Here is a 25,415-nt window from a genome sequence, read left to right on the forward strand (position 1 = left end):
TACACTTTTGACAAAGCAGATGAAGATTCTGACTATGAGTTGTATCAATGCTCAGAGTAGACAAATTGAAGCTAATGGACTTGGCTACGTTAAGTTCATTAATTTCAGTGTGTCTACTCTAAGTAAGACCAACACTGGATACGGTCCTATGTGTCTGCACCGAACATTGCCCAAGCATTCCTCAGGCAGACCTTCAATGAGCCTTTTAGACATCACTAAGCCCAGAGCAATGTGAGACCCTTATTAAAACCCTAGTTTGGTTTTCACCTTGATACACAGAAATGAGGAGGAAGAATCCTAAGGGTGAGACCTTGACATAGGAGAAGCTGAGAGGATAAGCTGATAACAAGCAGCAGAGAAAGAAAACATAGAGCCGTGATCAGTAACCAACGGCCTGTGGACCAAATGCAGCCTGGTGGGGGTCACCACCTGAATTTCTGGCTCCTAAGCAAGGGAGGGGGAGAAATGTAAGAAGCAGCGGCCGTGGGACTTTCTCTGGTGATGGTGTAGCCTTCCCTCTCTAGTCTGTCCCCAGAGAGAACCAAGGAAGGCTCTGTAGAAAAATGGGTGTTTACTCAGGGTGTCATGCCAGAGTAGATGCTGATGCTCTCGGGGGTGGGAGGTGGGGTTATGGGACTCACAAAGGCATCTGTGCCGTAACTGCTGTTCTCGGGTATACTCTGGGGGTGGGGCATCAGCAGGTAGCAACAGAAACATGCTTAAAAAATCAGCTCAAACACTTCCTCTTTTTAAACTTGAGTGGCAACTTTGAATTACTAATACCTATTGTCATCACCTTTGGCAAATATACCATGACTAGGTTTCCACCTTGCTATTTAAAACACACACCTCATATCTCCCTATGACAGTTTCTGGTACTGATTATAAGGAGTGAGATTATAGAACTGCTGCGTTCACTCCCCAGTGCTTAGTGACGGGTAGGTCCTAGAGTTCAATGGAACTATTATTTCCCTGAAACGATTAAAATGAACTCCATCCATCCCATGGCGTTAGTTGGCATCTGGAATGTTTCATCATCTTTCCTGGGTGAGACTGTCAAGTAAAACACCCAGACCTGCTCAGGGACTCTGCCGTTGTAATGTCAGGAACTGCAATGTATGGATGTGCCTTCAGGAGTCCCTGGCCCAGCCTGGCCACATGACAGCCAAAGAAGCCTCTTTTGCACTGGAGGTCCATGTGATCCGATGCCGATCGGCTGTGGGCTACATACCCCAAGCCAAAGCCTTAGGTAGCAGACTTGCCTGATGAATTTCTACTAGCAGAGAGGTGGGGAAACTTTATCAGTCCAAGGGCCACATTCCCTTCAGAGAGACCTTTTGGGGGGCCACATGTCAGTAGTGGGTGGAACAATTTCTGCACAAACACAAGCATCTCACTATCCTCCACCCAGAAAAGCAAAGAGGCCCTGTCAGAGTTCATGAATGTGTTTCCGCCAGGCAAAACCATGCAATTTGAGGGTCAAGCCAGGGAGAGGCATGGCCTGGGGAGAGAGGGTGGGCCTGAGAGGGAGTTCAGAGGACCAGACAGGGAAGGGCCACAGTTGAAGGGGCCCCAGGCCTGAGGTCCCCCCCCTTCTACACCAGCATCTGGAAAGTGGGGCTGACCTACATAGCTGCATATGTTTATAGCAATGGCTGGGCCAGGGTCCACAGACTTGGGCTTTTGAAGGTCTGTCTACACACATGCACGTTTGCTGGGGGTCAGCAAACACTCAGCAAATACATTTGTTGTTCAAACTGTAGATCTGCCCACATTCTCTCACACACAAAGGCAGAAATTCAGCATGGTGCTATGGCAATTGTTCCATCAGTGCAAGAATGATTACTCCTCTCCCCCTGCCATGTGCAGGTTCTCCTGAACTCCTCCCCTGAGCTCATTTGGAGGATGGGGGAGGAAGCCCCTTTTTGCTAGTGGAAGTCCTTCAGCTTCCCTCCTCCCCCAGTCGTCCTGCTTCTGCTGTGGTCCCCCCAAGCTAAGCCATGGTTTGGCTCAGTGCTACTTCCAAGCCCAAGCTCATAGTTTGTCTCCCCCAGACAAACCATAAGTAGCAAGCCAACAGCAAACCTTGGCTGCAGCTTGTGGCTTGTATAGAGTGAGACAAACCCTAAGCTCAGGTTTAGATGTAACACGAAGCCAAGCCATGGCTAATTCTAGATAGTGTGGCAGCAGGACAAGGGGAGGAATGGAGCAGACATGATTTTTATTGTGCACACCCTCACACTTGCACATTCACATTTGGCCATGGATTGGCTCAGTCTTGCATGCAAACCTGGTTGTAGCTTGCACAGCTGGAACAGGAAAAGTACGGTTGGGTCAAATCAGTCATGGCCATGAAACAGGGCATAGTCAGAAAAGGGATCTTATTCTTGCCTTGAAGGTCTGCTATTTCTCCATCCCTCTTCAGATGGAAATACACTAGGGAGCAGAAATCTGACTCACCCAGCTGTCCTTCCTTCCATTCAGGGTTGTAACATACAGTAGCTCTCCAATAAGCATAATTGGGATTAAGAAGAAGGCCAGATGGTGTGTGGTTTATGGAAACCAATCCCCGGTTCTTGGATGGTCAGAGCAGAGTGCAAAGTTTGTTTTAAAACCAAACGCTGCCACCTCACCCATCCAACTGCTCTTTCCACATTCCAGCTCAGACCCTGCTGTGCTGGCTGTTGCTGCTGCCATTGTTAGGATGTCACGGGGAAGTGAACCAATGGCAGCCTCTTTTCTCTGTTGCTAAGGGAAGGAGCTGTTGGCTCAGGGCCCTGCACCCTACCCTGTGGGCTCCCAGCACAGCCCCATGCAAGAGAGGGTTTCATGGTTGAATCCAGCCCTTATTTTTTACCTTCCTGGCACTCCAGGGTTGTCTGCACCACACAACTCAAGCGCATGGCTTCCCCCAAAGAACCCTGGCTGGGAGCAGCAGTTTACCTCTCGCAGGGCTGCAATCCCCAACACCTTCCATAAACTACACTTCCCAGGATTTCTGGGTGGCAACGGAAAGCAATGTGCTTTAAATGGGTGGTGTGAGCTGAGTGCATCAAGCGGTAGTTTGGTGTAAAGTGTGAAGGATTTGAGTGGTGACCCGAAAGGCGAGGTTTGGTGGGCTTTCTCCATGCTTCAGTGGTGCCAGGGATGAAGAGGCCTAGCTGTGTTCTTCTTTCAAGGAAGAACAGTGGCACTTGCCAGAGCCTCCCTTCTCTGGGCCCAGGTGATGGAGGCAGCTTCTGCTTTCTTCCTCCTGTGCCCTTAGGTGGCCTTGTTCATGTTATGGAACAAAGATGGGGAATCTGTGGCCCCCATGGTTGTCAGACTCTAGTTCCCATCAGCTACAGCCAGAATGTGAGTTGTCGTAGTGGTGGCTGGTGCCCTTTAGAAGTGGAAGAGTGAAAGGCAGGGAGACCAACAGAGAATCACAGAATTGTAGAGTTGGAAGGGACCCTGGGGATCATCTAGGCCAACCTTCTGCAATGCAGGAATCTCAAAGCATTCATGACATGTGGCCATCCAATTTCTGCTTAAAAACCTCCAATGAAGGAGAATCTCCCACCTTTCAAGGGAACCTGTTCCCAGGGGCGGAGGAAGGGGTGTGTGGTGGGGGCGGGATGCCCTGGGTGTCACCACTCAGGGGGGTGACAAAATGCCAGGCGGCACAGACCATGGGGCCTGCAGCACCCCTGAACCACACATCTATCCTGGGAGAGATGTGGTGGCTTGAGTGCCCGCAGGCTCTGCACTGCCCAGACAGCCCACCCACTGCTGTAGGGCGGCTGAGTGGGTGGAGGCAGGGAGACTCCTCAGTGGCCCCGTGAAGCATCCTGCCCCTGGGCACAGGGCACGCATGCCGCCCCAGGCGCCCAATTGGCTTGCTCTGCTGCTGCCTGTTTCACTGTCGAATAGCTCTTATCATCAGAAAGTTCTTCCTGATGTTGAGTTGGAATCTCCTTTCTTGTAAGCCAAGAAGCCATTGCTTTGGGTCCTGCCCCCTGGAACATAAGAAAACAAGCTTATTCCCTCTTCCACGTGATAGCCCTTGAGATCTTTGAAGATGGCTCTCCTCTCTTCTCTCAGACTCCCCTCTTCCAGGCTAAACCTACCCAGCTCCCTGCATCGTTCTTCATAAGGCTTGGTTTCCAGACCTAGGGAGAACCAGAACCAACAACAGGCACAGCCACTCATTTGAGTTTTGCCCCCACCCATCCTGAGTTCTGCAGGGCAATATGGAAATGAAGGAGGAAGGAGCTGGTGGGCAGTGCTGCCCCCTGAACCTGGGGCAGCCAGGAAGGGGCTGGCTAAGGGCAGGTTGTGGGGGGTGGAGCAGTGCCCTCTGTGCCCTGATGGAGCAGCCTCTACCAGCTGCAGTCCAATGTTATCCGGAGGACCAGCAGGGAAAAGCTGTTGCAGGATTTGCTGCCTCAGGGCCCCAAATAACTTGACCAGCCTTGGATGGTATAATCTAATTCTTATTTATTTGCATTCATTCGCTTCTATGTGACTCACAATGATAAAGGATACATAATATAAACTAGTAGCGTGCATTTAACTTGCGCACATTCAGCTTTTCACATTGGGCAAAAAAATCAAAAAATTAAAAAGGTGGTGGGAAGGGGGGTGTCCATGGAAAAGGACTTTGGCAACCCCCCCCCCCGCCTCTGAGCCCAATGTGCTTGGACTCTACACCATGCTGACGTCATGAGTTACCCCCAGAATGTGACCCCCGTGTAAGTTAACCGTCACTTGTACATCAGTAAAAGAAGATTATTTACTAAAAATACTCATCCTGTAGTAACATGGAAGCTACAAACCACACCAGGGCATCAGCACACGGTACGACTCCAGTTAAGAGCCAACTGTCTGGGTCAACAGGCCCGTCTTTCCCTGGCGCCCAAAAGTTGATCATGACGGCACGAGGCACATCTCTGTAGGGCAGCTTTTCCCAGCCTTGGATCCTCAGGCACTGTTGGACTGCAGCTTCCATCAGCCCAGCCAGCATGGCCTAGTGGCCAGGGAGTGTATTCCAGCAGCATCTTGGGACCCAAGGCTGGGCAAGGCTGCTCTAGGGAGAGCATTCCACAGCTGAGGAGCCACCGCTGAGCAGGCCTGGTCCTGTGTTGCCTCTCTCAGCACCCCTTTTGGAGGTGCACACAAAGAAGGGCCTCCAAGGATAATTGCAGCATCAGGGTAGGTTCCTGTGAGGAGAGGCAGTTCCTAAGGTCCCTAAGGACTTTATAGGTCAAAACAAGCACTTGGAATGCAGCAGCTTGGCATGGGGGGAGGGGGTCATTTGCTGTTCTCCTTCAGTCAACCAAATAGTCCTATCCTAATAAATTGAAGGCAAACAAAAATGAAGGTCTCCAAATTCCACAGTTGGGCAATACCTTTATTAGGACCAGGCAAAGGTCACAAAATAAGCGAGGAGCAGTCCTCTTCTACAGAACTCTCTCTTTTTTTTTTTTAAATGATATTTATTGAAATTTCAGAAGGAGGAATTACATAGAGAAAAGGAGAAAAAAACAAAAAAACAAAAACAATAAACAGAAGTAAAAATACAGGAAAAATACAAAATACAGAATAAAAGAATGAAAAACACTTAAAAGAAAAAATACATCAATCTTTCCATACCTTACATTCATATCCTTGTTTCCCTGACCTCCTCATACCTCCCTTTTTTGTATTCCAGTTGAGTTCGTTAATGCAGCAATTTCTTTCCCTCTTTATTTTCTCTTAATCCTTTAACTTAATATACTATAGCTTTGAATTTTCACCTGTTATCAATCCATTTTTTCATACACCTTTATAGCATTACTGCTTAAACCACCTAACTTCATTCTAACATCATTCTAACATTCATTAATTTTGCAATATTTCTGTAAATAGTCTTTAAATTTCTTCCAATCTTCTTCCACCGACTCTTCTCCCTGGTCTCGGATTCTGCCAGTCATTTCCGCCAATTCCATGTAGTCCATCACCTTCATCTGCCATTCTTCCAGAGTGGGTAGGTCTTGTGTCTTCCAATACTTTGCAATAAGTATTCTTGCTGCTGTTGTGGCATACATAAAGAAAGTTCTATCCTTCTTTAACACCAATTGGCCGACTATGCCCAGGAGAAAGGCCTCTGGTTTCTTCAGAAAGGTATATTTAAATACCTTTTTCATTTCGTTATAGATATCTCCCAGAAAGCCTTAATCCTTGGGCATGTCCACCAAAGGTGAAAGAATGTACCTTCAGTTTCTTTACATTTCCAACATTTATTATCGGGCAAATGATAGATTTTTGCAAGCTTGACTGGGGTCATGTACCACCTGTATATCATTTTCATAATATTCTCTCTTAAGGCATTGCATGCCGTAAACTTCATACCTGTGGTCCATAACTGTTCCCAGTCAGCCATCATTATGTTATGTCCAACATCTTGTGCCCATTTAACCATAGCAGATTTCACTGTTTCATCCTGAGTATTCCATTTCAACAGCAAGTTATACATCTTTGACAAAATCTTAGTTTTGGGTTCTAACAGTTCTGTTTATAATTTTGATTTTTCCACCTGGAAGCCAATTTTCTTATCCAAATTATATGCCTCCATTATCTGATAATAATGAAGCCAGTCTCGCACTTTGTTTTTTAATTTCTCGAAACTCTGCAGTTTCAGTCTATCTCCCTCTTGTTCCAAAATTTCCCAATATTTCGGCCATTTGACCTCCATATTGAGCTTTTTCTGAGCTTTTGCTTCCATCGGTGACAGCCACCTTGGGGTTTTATTTTCCAATAAGTCCTTATATCTTATCCATACATTAAACAATGCTTTCCTGACAATATGGTTTTTAAATGCTTTATGTGCTTTGACTTTATCATACCACAGATATGCATGAGGAGATTTCACCCCTCCCATACCCAAGAATCTCCTGATCATCTCCTGATGGTCTCTGCTGACTCTCCAGAGAGCAGGAGGCGTGTCCTGCCTATCTACTTGTTCTGCCCAGCAACATATCAGTGAGTGTGTGAGAGAGAGTCAGTCAGTCAGTCAGTGTATCGGAGAGAGTGAGAGTGTTAGAGATCCTAGAGATAAGATTGCTGTTAGAGCAGCTGCAGACTCTCAGTGTAGCATTGATTTATGCTTAGGATATTCAGCTCTGTATATAGTTTTGTATCATAGTTGTAGTTATAGAATAAAAGGAAGATATTCTACAGAGCTGCTCTTCGAGTGGTTTATACTCTGCAAGACTCTGCAAAACTCTGCTGCGCAACGACTGTATTATTGAGACAGTGAATCCGGTGCTCTCAGCTCTAAGCTGTGAGTCCACAGCACTGTGACCTGTTCCTGTGAGAAAGGAGGTCTCTGGCGGTGCTACCCAGCTTGCCTAGCCCAGTCGGGGTTGAGGTGCATGAGTCCAGTTGGTGCACTGGCTCTAGGGCGATGCTGACATTGGTTATGGGCCCAGTCGTTGTTCCAGTCGTTGTTCCAGTCGTCTGACCTGACGTTGTTCCAGTCATCCCAGTCGTCCCAGTCGCCAGAGGTTTCTGTTGCTGATTGCCGGACGGTGGAACGGACGCTGCATGCTGGACTGATTTGCGGTGCCCAGAAGCAGAGCTGTTTTGGAGCAGAGTGTTCAAGCTGCCGCTGTTGCTGTTGCTGCTGCTTGATTTATGGAGGTATGTTGCTGACTGCCAAAGAAAGAAGATAGCATCCCTGTTTGCCTGTTAATTGCGCTCTGAGTGGGAGAGAGAGTGGCTGAAGGAGTCAAGGCTTTATCTGTGTTGCACGAGGGAAGTGTCTTGCTCTAAGTAATAGCAGACATGGCCTGTGCACATTCTGGCCAGATGGCTCTGTCCTTTCCTCTCCTCACGCCTGAAACCTATGCAGTTTGGCAAGTAAAGATGAAAGCGCTTTTACAGAGGGAAAAGCTATTTCACACGATAGAAGATGACCCTCCAGATAAGGATGATGATGATTGGGCTGAGTGGCATGCTGCAGACATGAAAGCCCGAGGGACAATTGTTTTGAGTGTTTCAGACCACTTGCTGGTGAACTTAGAGGGTCAAGAGACTGCACAAGCTGTTTGGCATAAGTTGAGAGATATGCATCTGAGGCAGAATGCTGGTTCCAGTGTGATTTTCTTTAAGAAGCTGTGCAGGCTGCAGTTGGAGAAAGGTGGTGATTTGCCTAGCCATCTGTCTCAATTAAAGCGTCTCAGACAGGACCTTGTTCAGCGAGACCTGGCTATTTCAGAGGCTGTGTTTGCAATGCTGATGATCAATAGCCTAGATGAGTCTTATGATGGAGTAGCTGCCCGGATTTCCACAATGCCTTCTGACCGGCTAACAGAAGATTATGTGTCTAGCGTGCTCTTGAATGAGTGGGATCGCAGACAGGCTGTTAGAGAAAGCCGGGACTGTGCTGTTAAAAATGTGCTTGAAAATGTGCCTGAGTCTTCAGCAGGGGAAAGTGAAAGTGAAACTGCTGCTGTTAAAGCTTTGAAATTGAAGCGGTGCTTTTCGTGTGGAGCACAAGGCCATTTGAGTTTCCAGTGTAAGAAGTCTTCAAAGAAGAAGGGAAACTTCAGAGGCAGAGGGGGAGGAGGACGAAATCCCCATGCACCTGCTACTTCAAAGGCCTTGATCTCTCGCTGTTCCAGTCAACGTGGGCGGAGTTTCTTCGTGGTCGACTCTGGCTCTTCAAACCACGTGGCCAAAGATAAGAATCTCTTTGTTCAGCTTGAGAAGCAAGAGAAAGAAATTCATCAAGCAGATGGGACAGTTCTCACGAGTATGGCTCAGGGAACTGTGTTCTTAAAGAGCCTGAATGCAACTATTAAGAATGTCCTGTATGCGCCTGATATTCAGGACAATTTGTTGAGTGTTTCCCAGCTTGATCGTCAAGGGTTTAAGGTGGTGTTTGCTAAATCTCGCTGTGAAATTCTTAGAGATGGCAAGCTCATTTTGTATGCAAAATGTGTAAATGGATTGTACCAATTGCCATTTGTTTTAGGTACAGGCACTGCAGAAGCAACTGAGAAAGAGTGTTGCAATTTATCTGTGGATAAGAATGAGAAGTTGCATGACCAATGTATTCATTATTACCATCGCGTTTATGGTCATTTGAATTTCCAGGCTGTGGCAAAAATGCCTGATATGGTTCAGGGTATGAAGTTGAAAGAATGTCCCTACCACATGAAATGTGTTTCTTGTGCTGAGAGTAAGGCAAGGCAAGCTCCCAAAGGTACAGAGTCTGGGAGAGAGGCCAAGAAACCATATGAAGTCATTCATGCAGATTTAGTGGGGCCTCTAGCGCTCTCTAGAGGCAATTCAAGGTTTTTCATGGTTCTGATAGACTCCTATTCGAAATATGTTTGGGTCTATATGCTGCAGAAAAAGGCTGAAGCCTTTACCAAGTTTCGCCAGTTTTGTAAATGGCTCAGAAATGTACATAATGAGAATGTACGTTTTCTTTTCACAGACAAGGGTGGAGAGTTTTGTTCAGAAGAGTTTGAGAGTTTTCTTTCTGAACAGGGCATTGAGCATAGGACAGACACGCCCAGATCACCCTGGCAGAATGGTTTATGTGAGAGAGTAAACCAGACTCTGCAGCAAGGAATCAGAACGCTGTTACATGATTCGGGGCTACCCAATCCTTTTTGGGCCGAAGCTCTTTCGTTTTTCTGTCACGTGTATAACAGGAGGTACCAGTCTAGTATAAATTGCACCCCATATGAGATGCTTCACGGAAGAAAGCCATGTGTAAAGCATTTTAAAATTTTTGGTTCGGAGGTTTGGGTGCACACCTCTCAGGGTGACAAACTGAGCAAGCGTGGAGAACATGGTGTTTTCCTAGGATATGAGAAAGGGTCTTATCGTGTCCTGATCACAGACACGAAAACCATAAGGCTGACCAGGAGTATTGATGATAATCCACAATGGGACAGAGTTGGCGTTTTTCAGTATCATCCCATTTGTGATGATGGTGCAAAAGGGGCAAAGAAAGTTAAGAGGGAGGCAAGTGTTGTTGGTGGTGATAATCCTGATGCCAATATAGTTCCAGATGATGGCACAGATTATCAGAGCCCAAAAGCCTCAGGTGAGTCTGACGCTGACTCAGACTTAGCAGCTTCATATACTTTAGCTCCCCATTCTCCCAAAGAGGAGGAAGCACCAGAACAAGAGGATCAGAGAGTTTTGCGCAGATCCGAAAGAACAACCAAGGGTGTACCACCGAAAAGGTTTTCTGAAGAGTTTGCAAAGACTGCGGTCACGAGCAACTCTGGTGGAGTTTTTAAACCTAGCATGAAGTGTGCTGAGAGTAATAGCACAAAACGCTTTATTTATTTCCTTACCTGATATTTGAAGGAAAGCGTGTATTTGAGTTCTGAAAATGGTTTGTTCAAATCTGCCTAATTAGAAATGTCAATTTGTATTTGAAAGGAAGAAATGTGTGTGAAGATTTTTCCAGAAGCTGCTTATTCAATGGTATTGTAAAAGTGTTTTATATGCCGGGAGAGAGATACCTGCAGATATGTTAACCAAGGTTGTAAGCAGAGAACAACTTTTGGAGTGTATGTGCAAATTGCAGTTATGTTAAAGATTCTTGAAATGGTCGGATGAAATGGGGGAGGATGAGGAGATTTCACCCCTCCCATACCCAAGAATCTCCTGATCATCTCCTGATGGTCTCTGCTGACTCTCCAGAGAGCAGGAGGCGTGTCCTGCCTATCTACTTGTTCTGCCCAGCAACATATCAGTGAGTGTGTGAGAGAGAGTCAGTCAGTCAGTGTATCGGAGAGAGTGAGAGTGTTAGAGATCCTAGAGATAAGATTGCTGTTAGAGCAGCTGCAGACTCTCAGTGTAGCATTGATTTATGCTTAGGATATTCAGCTCTGTATATAGTTTTGTATCATAGTTGTAGTTATAGAATAAAAGGAAGATATTCTACAGAGCTGCTCTTCGAGTGGTTTATACTCTGCAAGACTCTGCAAAACTCTGCTGCGCAACGACTGTATTATTGAGACAGTGAATCCGGTTCTCTCAGCTCTAAGCTGTGAGTCCACAGCACTGTGACCTGTTCCTGTGAGAAAGGAGGTCTCTGGCGGTGCTACCCAGCTTGCCTAGCCCAGTCGGGGTTGAGGTGCATGAGTCCAGTTGGTGCACTGGCTCTAGGGCGATGCTGACATCGCATGCCATCCAAATACATTGTTAAAACCTTCTAAATCCAAAATGTCTGTGTTTTCAAGAAGCAGCCATTCTTTCAACCAGCAAAAAGCTGCTGATTCATAGTAAAGTTTAAAGTCTGGCAGGGCAAATCCACCTCTTTCCTTTGCATCTGTTAGTATTTTAAATTTTATTCTAGGCTTCTTGCCCTGCCAAACAAATCTAGAAATATCTCTTTGCCACTTCTTGAAACAGTCCATTTTGTCCACAATTTGCAATGTTTGAAACAAAAACAACATTCTAGGCAATACATTCATTTTTATCACAGCAATACGGCCCAGCAGTGAAAGCTTCAAATTTGACCAAATTTCTAAATCTTTTTTCACTTCAGCCCAGCATTTTTCATAGTTGTCTTTACATAAATTCCCATTTTTTGCTGTCATGTTAATCCCCAGGTATTTCACTTTCTTAACCACTGTTAAGCCTGTCTCATTCTGAAACCTCTCTCTCTCAATCGGTGTTAAGTTTTTCTCTAAAACCTTGGTTTTTAACTTATTCAGTTTAAATCCTGCAACCTGACCAAATTCTGGAATCAGTTCTAAAACCCTTTTGGTACTAGATTCTGGCTCCTGTAACGTCAATACTAAATCATCTGCAAATGCTCTCAATTTGTACTGTTTGGCTCTGACTTATATACCTTTAACCAACTGGTCCCTTCTAATCATATTCAGCAAAACCTCCAGGACCGATATAAAAAGCAATGGGGAGATTGGGCAACCTTGTCGTGTCCCTTTTTCTATCTTAAATTCTTCCGTCACCACATTATTTACAATTAATTTAGCCTTTTGTTCTGAATAAATTGCACTTATACCGTTTTCAAAGCCTTGGCCTACCCCCATCCCCTGTAGGTTCTTCTTCATAAAGCTCCAGGAAATATTGTCAAAAGCTTTCTCCGCGTCCACAAATATCAAAACTGCCTTACTCTTCTACAGAACTCTCTGTCAGGCAAAACAGGTAGCTATGCAAATCTGTTCATGGATGTGGAAAAGCCTAGGGAAGCTAAGGCTGATTCTCATTGTCATCAGACACTTGACAGCAATTTTCATGTACACATCTCAGGTAAATTCATCTTCAAATGAACCTGCGACTCGGGAAATCCTTTTCATTATGCAGTTTAGGTTCTCTGGTTAGGGAAATGAACTTGCTCAAAAGCAGTCCACAAAGCCACGGCTGAAATCAAGGCTGGATGGCTTTGCAAGAGGATTAGACACATGCATGGAGGAGAAGCCTCTCAATGGCAGCTATGTTCTGCCTCCCCTCAGAATCATAGAATCATAGAGTTGGAAGAGACCACAAGGACCACAAGGAGCCCTTGTGGTCTCTTCCAACTCTATGATTCTATGATTCTATTCTATGATTCTAAATCTAAAAGATGGATCAAACTGCGCGCGCCTAGCTGCGCGCGCCGCTGCCCTGCCAGCTCTGATAAGCTCCTCCCACAGCTAACCACCTGCCTCAACAGAAACCCTGCCCCCTCTGACCTTTGCACAGGGAGAGCAGCTAATCAGCCACAAAGAAACACACACACAGGAAAACCCTTTTTGCTTCTTCTTCAGCTGCTGCCCTGCAAGCTCAATGAGGCCAGTGGCTGGGAATCTCAGGTGGGCAGAGTTGCTGCTGCTGTACTCAGATCCTGCTTTCAGGCTTCCCTTGGGTGTCTGGTTGGCAACTCTGAGAACAGGATGCTGGACTAGTTAGTTCTCTGGCCTGATCCAGTAGGCTCTTCTTGTGTTCTTAAGTCAGCTCTTCCCAGTCGGTGTGCTTCTGGGCAGGTCTCAAAAATCATTTATAAACCAAACCACTAAACACTGGTATCCAGACACCAGTTGAAAACAAACAAATATCTGAACTGAATTTGCACATGGGACATCTCACTAGGAGATGGAAAGAAGGGAGCTGCTGGGTTTGGCACATTGTTTTTGATCTTCCTCTCATTTGTTTGCTGTGTTGTGTTATTTCCCAGTTACAGAATGTACTTTGCCTACCTAATTAGTTCATCAAGCAACTTGGCTGAGAAAGCCAGGTGTCGAGGGAAATGATTTGCAACCAAACAAACACTGGCTTTGGGATGGCAAAGCCCTCTCAGGGGTTTCCTGTTACTCAGCATGAATGCGTTGTCTCCCTGGCAGAGGAGAGAAAGGGAAGAAGCAAATGCACCACACCAGGGCTGAGAGAGAAGATTACAACAGCTTGTCCTTACTCCAAGCCGCAGTGGTTCTCAACCTGTGGGTCCCCAGGTGTTGTTGGACTACAACTCCCATCATCCCTGACCTTGCTAGCTAGGGGTGATGGGAGTTGTAGTTCAACAACATCTGGGGACCCACAGGTTGAGAAAGGCTGCTCCAAGGGACTTTGCTAGGGTACCAAATACAAGGCTCCTGGATCTTTAATAGGCTGCTAAGACATCCTAGTCATGCTGGCCACATGACCTGGAAGTGTACGCCGTCTCCCTCGGCCAATAAAGTGAGACGAGCAGTGCAACCCCAGAGTCGGTCACAACTGGACCTAATGGTCAGGGGTCCCTTTACTTAAGACATCCTACATTTAAAGCACATGACTCCACCAGAGAATCCTGGGAACCAGAGTACCCCTCACAGAGGTACACATCCCAGCACCCTTAACAAGCTGCATTTGTAAATGCATTTTGAAGGTATGGTACATATGCTGCCATCGTCATGTAGAGAGGGAATTTCAGGCAGCGCATAGCTAAACTGTGGGTGTTCATGGGTTTCTCAGTCCTGCTCAGGTTTCTGTTCAGACCAAGCAAGAAGAAAACAGAAATTGGTAGCCTGTTTTCTCACAAGTAAGTTTCCACTGCAGTAAATGCGAATACACTTTTGCAAGTGTTTCAGCAGCTGAGATTACAGTGATACCATTCTAGGACTTAATTGTCTGCAATGGGTAAGCAACTGGCAACCCAAGGGCTCATTTTAGCCCCAACCACAGCCTTTGATCCCAAGGACTTTCTCCGTTGGTTGCCTTCTTCCACACAAGCAGTCTTCTACAGCAACAAGTGGGTTCAGGATTGGGCCAGGGAGCTGTTCATGCCTCACGACAGGAGGGAGTTATGGCCACTGTCTCGAAAGAGCTGCAGACAGTTCTGAATTCAGACACCTTGGCCTCAGCTGTCCTTGCTCTGGTGACCTCCTTCCTAGACTCCTGCCATGTGCTCCACTTGGGACTGCCCTTGAAGATGCCTCAGAGGCTGCAGCTACTGCAGAAACTGGCTGCTAGGTTGGTAAATGGGGCAGCTTGATGGGACCATGTGTCACCAGTCCCAAAAGTTCAGCGCTGGCTGCCAGTGAGCTACCAGGCCCAATTCAAGGGGCTCATATTGGCATACAAGGACCAAGTGCCTAAAAGAGTGTCCCCCAGTGTCCCCAATAAGCATCAGAAAACCTCTGGGTGCTGCCCAGTTGGTGTGGATTCATGACAGGGCCCTCCAGGTAGCATTTCCTCATTGGCAAAATGTCCTCCCCAGTGCAATGCATCCGTCCCTATCATTCACTTTCATGAGGCACTTGAAACAACAGATTCTGTTCCTGACAATCTTGAAATTATGAGCTGTAAGTGTATGAACATTTTACATGTTTTTAGTTGTTTTTAATTATCTTTAATTGTTTTTAAATGTCTTAAATGTATTTTTTTATTCTTAGTTTTAATTATATTGTTGCTTTCTGTTGGTGTTCGCAGACCTGGGCTCCTTTTGGAGAAAAGGCGGGGTAGTAATTTAATAACACAATTAAAGAAACAAAGTCCTTTAGAAGAAGCCTCCCTTTACTGGGACCCTCACTCTGTCAGAAAGGGCGCTTTAACTCCTTCTCTTCCCCTCACTTGTGACCATGCAGAAGAGTTTCTATCAACATAGCACCACCCGGCTCCTTGCTGCTGTTCCCATGGGAGGGAAGGAGTTAAAGAGCCCTTTGCCTGTTCAATATGTGGAGCCAATCCTGCCCAAAACTTTGACCCACTAGGCAGCCCCAACTGTGCTTCTGGTTCAATTAGTTCCTGATCTGGTTGGAAGAGGCTCCTGATCCTGGCAGGGAAAACAGGAGAGGAAGCTTTTCACATTTTGGAGGTGAGCATCCCTCCTGCTCCTTTCCCCCGGATGCCATGTCTTCTTCTATTGTGAGCTTGAGGGCAGGGGCAATCTCCGCTCTATAAACTCTAGAATTAACCCTTGTGGCAGGCCGGGTGTTGCCCGATTTCAGCTGCTCCATCCCTGACCACTGAGAAGGCTGGCAAGGCTCATGGGAGCAGAGTCTGATCATGTCTGGTGGCCGCAGGTTCCTTCTCTGTGTGCTAAGGTCGGCACCCTGTGCCTTGGGAGTGGCTGTTGGAGTAGTTGGCGTGGTGACTGGAAGAAGAACAGATTCCCGCATCTTGGAGAGGGTTTCAGCAGGTGATGCTCCTCATGTTCTGCAGTGCTGTGCCATTACGCTCCCATTCAGTACAGTTAACTGTACAAGGCCCCGTCTTCCCTATCCCTTTGAAGCAGTTTCATGCCACTTTAAAAGAGTCCTGGCTTTTCCAGGGACTGTCGTTGGTTAAGGCTGCTGAGAGTTGTCAGCAAACTTGGGAATCTTGGGGAGAAGCCATGGCTGTTTAAAGTGGTATGATGCTGCTTTAAAGGTTTAGTACAGATGGGGCCCAAGAGTGAAGGTTTTTATTTGGCTGTTCTCTTGTCGGATGGAGGCTTCCATGCTCCTGCTGTTCGTCCTAGGGCCAGAGGGGGCAGGCAGCCTGTAGACACAACTGTCCATAAGAAAAGCCTCTTTCTTGCCCTTGTTGCATTGGGGATATTTGGAGGAGAGGTCATTTCTATCTGGTAGGGGATTAACTGATCCTCCAGGGACAAAGACTCCGTTATTCATCCCATTTGGCCCCAGATGTTGTTTGCTGCAAGGATGTTATCTGCCTAGCCAACAAGAGCTGCAAAACTCATTTTAAGGGTTCTCAGACCTGGTGTGAGTTTAAACTGTTCCCAGGGATAGCCCTCATATTCTGGGCTGATCCTTTCTCGGTGCTTTTCTCAGAATAGCTTTGGGATTTATTTACCAACTTTGTTATTGGTGGAACTGGCATTCTTGTGATGTCAGCCTCATATCATTGTTATATGTCCCTCTGAGGATCTTGCTAGATGTCAGCCCTAGAATATGGTAAGTATGCTTCTAGGCATTAAGGGACGTGGGTGGTGTTGTGGTCTAAACCACTGAGCCTAGGGCTTGCCGATCAGAAGGTCAGCGGTTCAAATCCTTGCAATGGGGTGAGCTCCCGTTGCTCAGTCCCAGCTCCTGCCAACCTAGCAGTTTGAAAGCACCCCCCAAAAAAGTACAAGTAGATAAATAGGTACTGTTCCAGCAGGAAGGTAAATGGCATTTCCAATCGTTTCTCTGATTTCGATGTTCCATTACGCCAGAAGCAGCTTAGTCATGCTGGCCACAAAACCCAGAAAAACTGTCTGTGGAGCGGACAAACACTGGCTCCCTTGGCCTGTAAAACGAGATGAGCACCGCAACCCCAGAGTCGTCTGTGACTGGACTTAACTGTCAGGGGTCCTTTACCTTTAACTTTATGCTTCTACGCATGCGCAGAAGGCATTTAGTTATCACTGAATTTGTAGTTCATACACAGTCTGCCAGAATTTGTAGTTCATACACAAACCAGCCCTCAGGAATTAACTGCAGGCTACTTCAGAGTAGCTGTTGTTTTTTTAAAATTAAAGCCTTATCTTGTGGGTGCCTTTCAGCATCTTACAGTAAAAGTAAGGATGAGATACTGACCTATTTTACAGGGTTGCTGTGAAGGTAGCTGTGTGTGTGTGTGTGTGTGTGTGTGTGTGTATGGAGAGAGAGAGAGAGAGAGAGAGAGAGAGAGAGAGAGAAGTTCTTCCAACACTTACAGTACATTTGATAAAAGTGGTTGAAGATTATTAGCATGGCCCTCATCTTGCCACAGGTGTGCAGTGCGGGGGGGAGCTGGTGTTGTGCACCCCTTGAGGGCTGAAGTGTGTGTCTGTGGGCAATTGGCATGTGGGAGTGTGTGCCTCCACCCAAGGGTGTCACCAAGGATGTCCCCTTCACATGTGGCATCAGAAAAAAAGAAAGGGGTGCCCTCAGATGACTGTTCTGGATTTGATTCCCTGACCTTGGAAGCCCCAGCAGTTGAGGGCCAAGGCTTCTCTGTGACAAGGCCATGGATTGGGACCAGGCAAACTGGAACTGGGCTCCCTTCCCGGATTATTATGGAATGCTCAGCAGCAAAATAATAGCAGGTTAGACTATAAAAAATTCCCTGGGATTCCAGTTCTGCTCCACATTAGTTAATCTGGACCTAACTGCTACGCTCCGTATACAGAATCTCCAGTTCATCCATAAGCCTAGCTAGAGACTAAAATGTGGGTCTAAGACACTTATCCAGCTGGAATTCTACACCCCCAGCAGCGGCCTTGCTTGCTCTCTCCGATTCTGCTAACCCTGGACGGAATGATGGATGTTGCATTGCCAGTTAGGGCAGTTGCAGATGCATTTAAAATGCCACAAATTAGTACTGACTCTAACAGACTGGAATGAGGAGTTTTGTATTGCTAGCTGTTAAGGCTTGTGATGTGCTTAATTGTTGTTGTTTTTTAAATCACGTTGAATAGATTTCTTTAAAGCCCAAGAATTAGAGGCCCCTCTCTCTTGTCTCTTTTTAACGTAAATGCCCATGGCCAATCTGTGAATGGTCAAGCCCAGATAAAATGCTCATAACACAAAATGATCTTTTTTCCTTTCCTTTCTTTTTTGGGGGTGTTTATAGTTAGGGCTGCTTAGCTGAGTTACGACTCACTCTGCTGGAACTCAAAACACTTGGGGTGAATCACAGCAATCCATAAATAGGTTTAGTCAGCATCCTTGGCTTTGAGCCAGTTGGGTCCAAACTGATTTACAAGTTGGGGGGGCAGGCCTTGCACCCACATTTTCATGTTTCTGCTTTCTTGATCAGTCTGAATGATATGCGGTATTTCTGATAAAAGGAACCAACTGTTCAGCACGGTTTGGAATCCATGTACAGGATCAGAGAAATGGTTTTGTGCTCAAGCAGCATTCAAAAGTCTCCTTTTTACACTATTTCCTGAGACTTAAGACGCAGGTGGCGCTGTGGGTTAAACCACAGGGCCTAGGACTTGTTGATCAGGTCAGCGGTTCGAATCCCCACGATGGGGTGAGCTCCCGTTGCTCGGTCCCTGCTCCTGCCCACCTAGCAGTTCGAAAGCACGTCAAAGTGCAAGTAGATAAATAGGTACCACTCCGCCAGGAAGGTAAACGGCGTTTCCTTGCACTGCTCTGGTTCGCAAGAAGCGGCTTAGTCATGCTGGCCACGATAACTTTTTATGTAATTAGGAATTTCAATAAAATACAGTTAGAGTATTAAAATTCTGCAAAAATAGAATTAAAACAAGCACACTTTTCAAATAGAGGAACTTATCCATTTGTTTTATTAGCTGCTGCTTCTTTTAAAATTAAAGAAGAGAATGAAAAATACAGAATAGATTTCATAATAGCTTTCCTGCATCTGTGTAGGGATGATGTAGGTGAAACCCTGACCAGCACCCAGTATCTTGTCCCTGAAACACCCATTCTCTCTTCTGCCTTCTCTGCCTCCCGGGGGCTCTTTAGCAGGCGCCTCTCCTGGAATCAGCCGCTTGCCATGAGCGCCAGAGAAAATCCTGCAGCTGAAGCCCCATAGGCAGCAAAGTGCCCTTGGATTGCTGCTTGGCCCTGGAGAGATAAACAAGCCCAGATCATTACTGCTTGATAATTTTTGAGGCAGAACAGCTGTGGCAACAGAAAATGTTGGCGGCAGCATCTCCCACACCCACAACTTGGGGAGGAAATATTCCTGAGGAAGGCTTTCTTCTTATCAGATCTGGGCAAATATTCCAGGCTTGGCCTCTATCTTGTCCCAAGAGTTTTGCCTCTTCAGCAAAACTGTGGGTGAAGCAAAGGTTGAAGCCTGACTCTCTGGCATTCCTCATCCTCCGCAGGCTTCTCATTTTCTGCAGGCCACATTCGGTGGGTGGGACTGTCCCCCCCCCCCAAGTTCAAGGATAATAATAATAATAATAATAATAATATTATAATAATTTATTATTTCTACCCTGCCCATCTGGCTGGGTTTCCCCAGCCACTCTGGGTGGCTTCTAGCAAAAGATTAGAAAGGATTTAGGCCCAAAGTGGAAAACTCTTATCCCGTTTATTCCCCTTAACACAGATTAGATGTTTAAGTACAAATTGGAGATGGGCTCCTAGCATAGGAGGCTCCTTTTCGTTTCCCTCTCTCAAAGAGTGGATGGGCCTTTAGCAGCTAGATGTCCATGAGGGATTGGAGCAAATAGCACTTTCAGTGACCGGTTGAATCTTCTCCTGCTTTACATCTGCTACTTGAGCAGAACCTATCAAAGTGGGGAGAGCAGTCTTAACCACACCTGCACCAGACATCGAAAGTGTTTATATACCACATAGTGGCTTCCGTCACACTCCTGGAAAGTGCAGATCATTCTTAGGAGAGCCCTATTCTCTGCACAGAACAGCAACCCCAGAATGGTTTTCATAATCCATCCCTATTCCCAGGATTCTTTGGGGTAAGCCTGTTAAAGGGCAGCCTTACAACAGCCCTGGTGCTTCAGTTGCGCCCATTTCCATGTAAGTGGAGAGAAGGTTTGGGCTGGTGGAAGATCTAGCTAGCTGGGATGCGAGATGCTTGAATAACAATTCCTGGATTATTGGTGGGGTGTGTTTCATAGTTCCTCAAACAACTTTTGAAATAATCCTGAGTTTGTTGAAATGTGCCTGGCTAATTTCAAACACGGCTAGGAAGCCACAAGAGGTGTTAGCTAAGGCTTCAAGTTTTTTCTCTGCGTGCCAAAGACATTGGAGTCTCCTCTTCCTTGCCCTTTGCCTTCACTATGTATCCCTGCCAAAACATCTGCAATTCTTCCAAACGCCCAGCTTCTACACTTCAGTTATGCAAATGTTGTGCAGCTTATTCGAAACACAGTTATTATGTCCCCCCCCCCCCGGCACACTTAGTATTCCATGTAGCCCCCCAAATAGCATTCCTTTGTGTAACTGCTTCAGCTAATACTAAATGGAATGTAATAGACATGCACATGCATGCCCTAGGGATCAAATGTTCCACGAGGAGTTTGTCCATAAACAGCTAATTAATCCTATTAATACAAGAGATTAATTTCCATTATTAAATATCTCATGTAATAGCCTCCTTCATGCATTGCTAAGAGTACAGGGACAGAACCTGATGTTAAACACATTACATGCAAAGCACTTGATCTGTTGCATGCTGACATCTAAATTCAGTTGGAACTTTGCCCAATCCATGCTGTGGATGGCAGCCTTAATATAACTAGACGCCAACTCTTTTACAATGTCCTAAATTCCTTCCATAATAAGTTTACTTCCAGTGAGGTGTATTATTTAAAACCTCTGCCCATTTTTTAATGAAACAGGCACCTACGGTAATTTACTCCATTGGCTATTCCAAAGAGAATTCTTTTTGCTTCCTTTGTCAGCATTTTTTGAAAAATAAATAAATAGTTGGGGGCAGTTGTAAGATTACTAGCTAACCTCTCCTCACATATCTATGTGGAACAGATTCAAAGGGGATGATGAAATACCAGGGAGTTGTATAATTTCGCTTATACATGGGATTGTTCCTTTTTTGTTTGTATGCAATGGTAAATGTCAAAGCTTGAATTGTGAACTTGCTGAGATAAAGGTTTGAATTTGTATTTTTTTAAAATAGGTTTGGTTTTAGAAGGGTATCTTTTGGAAACAGAAGAGGGGCTGGGCATGTAGGCTTGATTCCCAAACTTACCTCTCATTCACTAGCTGGCGTTTAATCCTGGTTTTTGTGTTTGAAACAGAATTGGCGGCGACAATCTAGCAGAGGCTTGACAACCATATGTCAGGAGTGCTCTGATGGTGTTTCCTGCTTGGCAGGGGGTTGGACTCAATGGCCCTTGTGGTCTCTTCCAACTCTATGATTCTGTGATTCTAATCTGTGACAACTGCATCCTGTCCTGTGTGTGGACGGCTTCAGTGGCTGTGGCACATGTCCTGGACACCAGATAGAAGAGTTCTGGGGAACAGGAAACTCAGCCTTCCCTCCCCAATTGGGTGCCCTCTGGATGTTTTGGACGGCAACTTCCATCAGGCTCAGCCAGCACTATGCTGGGTCTGATCAGAATTGTAGCACAAAACATCTGGTGGGCTCCAGGTTTTTTTGGGGGGGGGCAATAGACTAAACTATTTGCCTGTCAGTTGGTTGATTTGCGTGGGGGTTGTGTTGTGGTTCATTGCGCACGTGGGTGGAGCTTACAGGAGTCCACTCTGCCCACTCTGCCCCGCCCCCCTCCTGTTCTGCTTCTTCCCCCTTTTCCAGCCACTTTGAGGTCACAGCAATGCCGTCATGCATGATCACACGTGCTTTGAATGCACACAAAGTGGTCGTTGCCTGTACTTTCCTTTTTCTCTTCTTAAAAAAAAAATCAAGCATGTGAGAAGGGGAATTGGAGAAAGATGAAAGTATGCAGTAAACAATGAATGAAGCAACTGCAGGGGTTGCCAACATGTCACCTGGGGGGGGGAGGTTGGGGCTGGGTGCCCACCAGTACCTTTGATGGTGCTGCCACCTGGCCTCTCTGGTCGTTTTTCTCCTCTGCCTCCTTCCAGTACCCCAGGGCTTCCCCAGGCCACTTCCAGTTGCCTCAGGAGGAGGAGGCAGGGGGCACCATTTTCTGTTTTGCCTCAAGTGGCAAAATGTCTTGGGCCAACGCTGCTGGCAGCCATACAATACACAAGTTTATCTTAAATGAGCCAGGCCCTGTGGTGACAGCCAGATTGGGGGAACTCAGTTTGTGCTTATCTTGGTGATGAGAAACTGGAGGGCAATTTGTGCCTCAGATGAGCAGGAAATGTTATGCCAGCTGGCCCTGCCTCCCTGCCCTCTCTCCAAGGTTAAAGGCAAGCTGAACAGAAGACTTGTTTTCTTTTTGTTTCTCTCTCTACCACAGGGACTGACGATTTGAAAAGATGACCAGGTGCTACTACAACGAGACCATTGAGTTCTTCTACAACAACAGTGGCAAGGAGCTGTCCCGAGTTTGGAGGAACAAGGATGTTCTGGTGGTTGTTCTGGGCCTGACGGTCAGCATCATTGTGCTTCTCACCAACTTGCTGGTCATTACAGCCATTGCGATCAACAAGCGCTTCCACTATCCGATCTATTACCTGCTGGGGAATCTGGCTGCTGCCGACCTCTTTGCTGGCATTGCTTATTTGTTCCTGATGTTCCACACGGGACCCAACACAGCCCAGCTTTCTCTCAAGACTTGGTTTGTCAGGCAGAGCCTCCTGGATACCAGCCTGACAGCCTCTGTGGTCAACCTCCTGGCCATTGCGGTGGAGCGACACCAGACAGTGTTCACCATGCAGCTCCATAGCAAGATGTCCAACCAGCGAGTCATAATCCTCATTGTCTGCATCTGGCTAACAGCTCTGCTGCTTGGCCTCATCCCCTCGTACGGCTGGCACTGTCTGTGTAGCCTGAAAGACTGCTCAAGGATGGCTCCACTCTACAGCCGAAGGTACTTGACCTTTTGGGCCATCTCCAACCTCTTCATCTTCCTCATCATGGTGGTCGTCTACACTCACATTTTCATCTACGTCAAGAGGAAGATGGCTCGCATGTCCAGGCACACCAGCTTCCATCCGCGTTACAGGGAGACCATGATCAATCTCATCAAGACAGTTATCATTATCCTCAGTAAGTAAATGTCTCATCAGACCTCCAGTTTCTTTGCAGTCAAGAATTTCTTTCTGGGAAAGATGCAGATGCAGACTACTTGCTTCTGCTGACACCTTCCTTGGCTATGGATTGGTAGGTGTCCCTTGTTGTTGGCTGTTTGAAATGCCAGCTTCAAGGAATGAAAATGAATGGAGGATATCTCTGTTCTAGACAGAGATTAGCTTGGTCTGTTGGTCACAATCTCAACATATAATGCACCAGGTTGATCCTTCGGTGGGTCTATCCCAAGGATTGCCTTCTGGTGGCCCATAAACTAGAAATGAGAGATGATCCCCATTCGAATCTGGCTATAATAATAATAATAATAATAATAATAATAATAATAATAATATATTATTTGTACACCCCCCATCTGGCTGGGTCTCCCCAGCCACTCTGGGTGACTTCCAACAAAGATTTAAAAATACATTAAAATGTCACATGTTAAAAGCTTCGCTAAACAGGGCTGCCTTCAGGGAAGCCACCCTTTGAACCCACTCATCTCCAAACCAAGGCAAGGTTTTATGCCTTTAGCAGATTATGTCAAGATAGTCACTCATGCCAAATTGTCACCTAGATTATCTGAAACAAGCCTCAGTGAACCTCTGGCTCATGCACACCCAGGGGTTTATTTTGCAAGGCAACAGACATTTTGTCTGGCAAAATACACTTCTGTCCCCCATACCACTGTCTTGGAATGTACAGCAATCCTGAGAATATAAACATTGTTTTCTTATCTGTCCTTATCCATCTTTTTGTCTCTTTGCAGTCTCCCTTTGAAATCTATAGTTTAACCCTTGATAGTTTATAACGGTGGTTACTGGGGGATTTGCACTACAAATTGTACTAGTCCACACTGTTCTTTTTCTTCCTCTACCCGGCCTTATTTTAGTTGAGTCTACTACACCCTTACTTTAGTTTTCTGTGGGCTTAAATGGTGGTGGAAGAACTTGCTTCTGTAACTCTTACCTGCCAGGAGGTAATTCTTACTCTCCACAGGCAACTAACCGGTTTGATAATTTCAAGACTGACTTCCAGAAGGTGTACATTATGCCACCCTAGGTCTTCCCATGTGTCTGCATGCATACTCTTGGGATGATCAAGGTCTTACTTATTTCCATCTCTGTTTAACCTTTTGGTCTTCAAAAGAGTATTGATGGCCCTCCACAAAGTGTGCATGGAGTCCCCCACTGGACTTGGGTTGAGTTTGTGCTCTCCTCTTTCCATGTTTATCCTTGTAGTGATCAGCTGCTGGCTTGTGTTTCTGCAAATGATTCTCCAAGATGACCAGTTCACAGGGCTACTGAAGTGTGCAGTGGCTGGCTTTGCAATGCCTGGGCTAAGAAGTAAAGTGGGATCCATGCCATCCATTGATTAAGTGTACAGGGGCCATGTTGCATCAGAGTTGGGTCCCCAGCTGTTGTTGGACTAACAGCTCCCATTATCCCTAGCTAGCAGGAAGCATCTGTGGTGATGTGGGCTTTTGCATTAGTGACTTTCAAGACATAAAGCCAAGTTAGCATGAATTGAAAGAGCCAGCTACTATGATTCACCCCAGAAGTGGCTAAGCTTTTTCTTCTTCTTTTTTCTGGTGGGGTGGTGCACACAATATTTGACTTTGCCCAAAGGAAGCAGGGCTGGAATTGAGCCAGGCCTTGACAGGGTTGTACCAGAGAAGTCTGCCAAAGTTTGACTCCCCGAGGGCTTGGAGGGAGTCAGGAGAACGCTGCCAGGTCCCCTGCTGTGTGGATGCAGCATCTTGGCTGTGTGTTGGCGCATGTGGATGTGTGACAGGATCTCCCTGAGGACTTGGAATGGCCAGATGATGATGATCTGAGGAATGTATGACAGCACCAGAGGGGAAATGAATTTCATTCTTCACACAGAATAGCTTTTCCTCAGAGGATAAAGCTTTAGGAAGCAGATAGCCAAACTCTGTAACCACACTGATTCTTTGAGAATATTGGCTTTAGCAGCTTTCCCCTTTGAATAGTTAAGGATGTCCACAGGCCCGGCTCCAGGTTTGGGATGAGCCAAGCTGTGGTGCTGTGTCTGGCTGTACACTGGGAGCAGAGCCAGCCTTGCTCCTGGTGGTGCCAGCCAGTCCAGAGGGCTCCACCCCTACTCCTCGCCAAATGAGCCTCATTGACGACAGCAGCAGGAGCGGCGGTTTTTGTGCCGCCAGACGGAGTGGTGGTCCCATATCTTCATTCAGTTCTTTGCTCCTATTGCTGCTTTAGAGTGAGGGTGGCCAATGAGGGTGGCCAAGGGGCGGCGGGGGGGAGGGGATCAGGACTTTTAAAACTAGGCAGCCAGAGCCAAAATGAACAGTTAACCAGGAGGAGAAATGCGAA

General features: G+C 46.4%; 1 protein-coding gene and 1 long non-coding RNA gene across 4 annotated transcripts in view; one reads left to right on the forward strand and one right to left on the reverse strand.

Annotated features, from left to right (window-relative positions):
* Positions 1 to 25,415, forward strand: part of LPAR2 (lysophosphatidic acid receptor 2) — a 65,002-nt gene that overhangs the window by 26,047 nt on the left and 13,540 nt on the right. For both annotated transcript variants that reach the window (XM_080996134.1, XM_080996133.1), the window contains one exon: positions 22,289 to 23,040. In XM_080996134.1, coding sequence (XP_080852260.1) covers positions 22,308 to 23,040 — 733 coding nt within the window. In that variant the 5' untranslated portion in view covers positions 22,289 to 22,307. The remainder of the gene's footprint in view (positions 1 to 22,288; positions 23,041 to 25,415) is intronic.
* On the reverse strand, positions 18,669 to 22,643 carry LOC308471869. 2 transcript variants are annotated; one of them, XR_013983196.1, is made up of 2 exons: positions 22,506 to 22,643; positions 18,669 to 18,974 (listed from the first exon to the last, which is right to left on the reverse strand). It is a non-coding gene; the product is annotated as an uncharacterized lncRNA (long non-coding RNA). The 2 variants fall into 2 exon arrangements; XR_013983197.1 differs by lacking the exon at positions 22,506 to 22,643 and adding an exon at positions 19,682 to 19,837.

This window comes from Podarcis pityusensis (assembly GCF_964106645.2).
Source record: "Podarcis pityusensis genome assembly, chromosome: 2".
Classification (NCBI taxonomy): domain Eukaryota; kingdom Metazoa; phylum Chordata; class Lepidosauria; order Squamata; family Lacertidae; genus Podarcis; species Podarcis pityusensis.